The sequence below is a fragment of the Siphateles boraxobius genome, unplaced genomic scaffold (assembly GCF_051911475.1).
Source record: "Siphateles boraxobius isolate OS27281-9 unplaced genomic scaffold, OSU_SipBor_1 132, whole genome shotgun sequence".
Taxonomy (NCBI): domain Eukaryota; kingdom Metazoa; phylum Chordata; class Actinopteri; order Cypriniformes; family Leuciscidae; genus Siphateles; species Siphateles boraxobius.
The window spans coordinates 85001-90000 of NW_027508736.1; the positions used below are offsets into that span (position 1 = coordinate 85001).

Sequence of the window (5000 nt, forward strand, 5' to 3'; positions counted from 1 at the left end):
AACCTCAAACACGTTGTTGGTCCCGATGCTGTAATGAAACACACACACACACACACACACGCACACACGCACACACACGCACACACACGCACGCATGCAGTTCGTGTCTATTTTTGGGTTGCCCAAAATTATTCAATCGGACCCAGGAAGTAATTTTACTTCGAAGATGTTTGCTGAAGTACTTCACGAGTTCGGGATTAAACCCAACTTGGCAACAGCGTGCCATGCCCAGAGTCAAGGAGTACTTGAGCGTTTCCATTCTACGTTGAAGTCGTTACTGAGAGCTTATTGTTTGGAAATGCAGAGGGACTGGGAAGAGGGGCAACCGTGGCTGAGGTTAGCAGCCAGGGAAGTCACACAGCAGAGTCTTGGTTTTAGTCCAAACGATCTGGTTTTTGCGCATAAAGTCCATGGGTTATTAGCTGTCTTACGTGATCAATGGATTGATTCAAAACCAGCGGAAAACTTGTCGGATTACATACTGGGGTTTCGTCGCCGACTGTCATTGGCTGGGGAGTTGGCGGGGGAAACATTTGAGAAAAACTCAGGGCAAGATGAAAAAATTGTTTGACCGTTGTGTTGAGCATCGGAAGTTTAGTGTTGGAGATCAGGTCTTTGCACTTTTGCCTTTAGCAGATTTGCCGTTTCAAGCTAAGTTTATGGGACCATATGAGGTAATAAATTGCGGGGCTGTGGATAATTATACGATTTTGACGCTGAATCGAAGAAAGAGATCTCAAGTTTGTCATGTGAATCTCCTTAAGCCGTATCATCAACGGAGCCGGCGTGTTTCAGCACTAGTGTCGCCTGTGGCGGTAGTGGACTGCTCCAGTGCTTCTGTGGGGCTGTTGGACAGTTCTCCTCAGTCCGGTGTTACCCAGGGTATGGCGAGTATACCTGTGGATGGGTTAGAATCTCACGATGACTGCGTGTTGCAGGGTCGGTTAAATAATTCTGAAACGCTGAAGAGTTTGTCATCTAAATTTAAACATTTGAGTGCGTCGCAGAGCCAGGAATTAAGCGGTTTATTGCTTGAATTTCCAGAGTTGTTTTCAGATGTTATCCGAGTTAGAACACGATACTGAGGTAGGCGAGGCCGCTCCTATCCGTCAAGGTTTTTATAGAGTTCCGCTTAATAAACGAGAGGTTTTAGAAAAGGAGGTCCGATATTTGTTGGACAATAAGTTAGCTGAACCTTCCGGTTCTAGCTGGTCTTCGCCGTGTTTGTTGGTTAAGAAATCGGATGGCACGTTCCGTTTTTGCACGGATTATAGGAAACTAAATTCGGTTACAAAACCAGACTGTTTCCCTCTGCCGAGAATGGAGGATTGTGTTGATCAGGTCGGTGCTGCGAAGTTTCTGAACAAATTAGATCTACTAAAAGGTTACTGGCAGATCCGATTGACAGAGCGCGCACGTGAGGTTTCATCATTTATAACACATCTAATGGGCTGTTTTCTTACCGGGTTATGAGTTTCGGTCTTGAAACGCCCCGGCGACGTTTCAAAGATTAATGAATAGCATTATTGCGGGATTAGAGGGCGTGACAGTCTATCTAGATGATACAATCGTGGTAAGTGACACATGACCAGAACATCTGAAACGTTTACGCCTTCTGTTGGTTCGTCTTACATTGAATCTGGCTAAGTGTGAGTTTGCAGGAGCGACGGTGACAGACCTGGGGAAAGTAGTAGGGCAAGGACAGGTGCGTCCACTGAGAGAGAAGGTGAGAGCAATAGATGAATTTCCGGTTCCCGTTACTGAGAAGGAGTTGATGAGGTTTCTGGGTCTGGTGGGTTTCTACCGCTGTTTTTGTAGGAACTTTTCTTCGGTAGTTGCCCCTTTAACAGACCTGTTGAAAACTAAAACTATGTTTGTTTGGTCTGAGATTTGTCAGAAAGCTTTTGAGACAGTGAAGACGTTGCTCACGACGACACCTGTCCTAATGGCACCTGAATTGGAGAAAACATTCAAGATTCAGGTAGATGCCAGTATTGAGGGAGCAGGGGCAGTGTTGATTCAAGAAGATGATGCAGGTATTGAGAGACCGGTCTGTTTTTTCTCACGGAAGTTTGATAGTCATCAAAGAAATTACTCGACAATTGAAAAAGCGGCGCTGGCCTTAATTTTGGCTCTTCAATTTTTTGAAGTTTATGTTGGTGGGAATAGCTCAGCGGTGATAGTTTACTATGATCATAACCCGCTCACATTTTTACACTCCCTTAAAAATCCGAATCAACGGCTAATGCGGTTGTTCCTGTTCCTTCAGCCTTTTCATTTACACATCAGACACTTGAAGGGTTCTGAAAATGTGGTGGCTGATGTGCTGTCCAGGGCACCATCGTAGAGTACCTTTTGTAAGGTGTTGCGTTGATTCGGAGCCGACAGGTTTGTATTGTTTTGTTATTGTTTTTGGGGGGGGGGATTATGTTTCGTTAATAATGTGGGTATAAACCTATAATTAAAATTTTATTTTCTATGGCGGTTATGATTGTTGAGAGAGGATGACGGAAACTTATTAGTTTCCTTTTCTGAAGGAGGGGGGTGTTACGGCTGTGCTTTGTGCTTTTCCTCTGTGTGTGTGTGTGTGTGTGTGTGTGTGTGTGTGTGTGTGTGTGTGTGTGTGTGTGTGTGTGATCCCTCTACAGGTGTGCTGCGTTGTGGGAGGAGCTAATCAGGCGGATTGGTGACACCGGGTGGACAGGTGTGGCCGTCATTTAAGAGCGTCCTGTTTGGCATCCTCGGGAGAGCGTTCCTTTCTACTTTGTCGATCCCTGGGCAGGACCGAGCGAGTGTTGGCGTCGCGGCGTTTTAAGACTTCTGGAGAAAATAAAGAATTATTGTGACCGTCTAAACGCCTTATTTCCTCCTTTACTGTTACTCCTTATTTAGGAGTGTAACATGCTCTAATGAAACACACGAACACACACACACAGACAGACGCACCGCTTCCGACCTCGAACATGTTGTTGGTCCCGATGCTCTAATGAAACACACACACACACACACACACAGACACACACACAGACACACACACACAGACACACACACAGACACACACACACACACACACACACGCACACGCACCGCTTCCGACCTCGAACACGTTGTTGGTCCCGATGCTCTAATGAAACACACACACACACACACACGCACCGCTTCCGACCTCGAACACGTTGTTGGTCCCGATGCTCATGGTTTTGGGCTCCACATCCTCGGCGTCCGGCAGGATGTTTTCAGGAAAACTGACAGAAGAAACACACTTTACAGGTTAGTTCACACACAGCCTGTTCCAGGCCTGTAACTTGAATGTGAACAAAAGCATAAATTAAAGGATTAGTTCACTTTTTTTTTACAACTGAAACAATAAGACACACAATTATTTGTTACATTTAACAAATAAGCTTTAAAGCCCACTCTTACTAATTAAAAAATAGTCATCAGACCATCAGATCATCAGATGAGACTGTTTCATTGCTGTGAATAATGTGGTCATGTGGTCAGACCGAGGCCATAGGAAACACATGGTCATGTGGTCAGACCGAGGGCACAGGAAACACATGGTCATGTGGTCAGACCGAGGGCACAGGAAACACATGGTCATGTGGTCAGACCGAGGCCATAGGAAACACATGGTCATGTGGTCAGACCGAGGCCATAGGAAACACATGGTCATGTGGTCAGACCGAGGGCACAGGAAACACCTGGTCATGTGGTCAGACCGAGGCCATAGGAAACACATGGTCATGTGGTCAGACCGAGGGCACAGGAAACACATGGTCATGTGGTCAGACCGAGGCCATAGGAAACACATGGTCATGTGGTCAGACCGAGGGCACAGGAAACACATGGTCATGTGGTCAGACCGAGGCCATAGGAAACACATGGTCATGTGGTCAGACCGAGGGCACAGGAAACACATGGTCATGTGGTCAGACCGAGGCCACAGGAAACACATGGTCATGTGGTCAGACCGAGGCCACAGGAAACACATGGTCATGTGGTCAGACCGAGGCCACAGGAAACACATGGTCATGTGGTCAGACCGAGGCCACAGGAAACACATGGTCATGTGGTCAGACCGAGGGCATATGAAACACATGGTCATGTGGTCAGACCGAGGCCACAGGAAACACATGGTCATGTGGTCAGACCGAGGCCACAGGAAACACATGGTCATGTGGTCAGACCGAGGCCACAGGAAACACATGGTCATGTGGTCAGACCGAGGCCACAGGAAACACATGGTCATGTGGTCAGACCGAGGCCACAGGAAACACATGGTCATGTGGTCAGACCGAGGCCACAGGAAACACATGGTCATGTGGTCAGACCGAGGCCACAGGAAACACACGGTCATGTGGTCAGACCGAGGGCATAGGAAACACACGGTCATGTGGTCAGACCGAGGCCACAGGAAACACATGGTCATGTGGTCAGACCGAGGCCATAGGAAACACATGGTCATGTGGTCAGACCGAGGCCACAGGAAACACATGGTCATGTGGTCAGACCGAGGCCATAGGAAACACATGGTCATGTGGTCAGACCGAGGGCACAGGAAACACATGGTCATGTGGTCAGACCGAGGCCATAGGAAACACATGGTCATGTGGTCAGACCGAGGGCATACGAAACACATGGTCATGTGGTCAGACCGAGGCCATAGGAAACACATGGTCATGTGGTCAGACCAAGGGCACAGGAAACACATGGTCATGTGGTCAGACCGAGGCCATAGGAAACACATGGTCATGTGGTCAGACCGAGGGCACAGGAAACACATGGTCATGTGGTCAGACCGAGGGCACAGGAAACACATGGTCATGTGGTCAGACCGAGGCCACAGGAAACACATGGTCATGTGGTCAGACCGAGGCCACAGGAAACACATGGTCATGTGGTCAGACCGAGGGCATAGGAAACACATGGTCATGTGGTCAGACCGAGGCCACAGGAAACACATGGTCATGTGGTCAGACCGAGGCCACAGGAAACAC

At 48.1% G+C, this 5000-nt stretch overlaps 1 protein-coding gene across 1 annotated transcript in view; it reads right to left on the bottom strand.

Annotated features, from left to right (window-relative positions):
- Positions 1 to 5000, bottom strand: part of dctn6 (dynactin subunit 6) — a 23534-nt gene that overhangs the window by 2382 nt on the left and 16152 nt on the right. The window contains exon 4 of the mRNA XM_077229756.1: positions 3157 to 3245. Within this exon, the coding sequence (XP_077085871.1) occupies positions 3157 to 3245 (89 nt within the window). The remainder of the gene's footprint in view (positions 1 to 3156; positions 3246 to 5000) is intronic.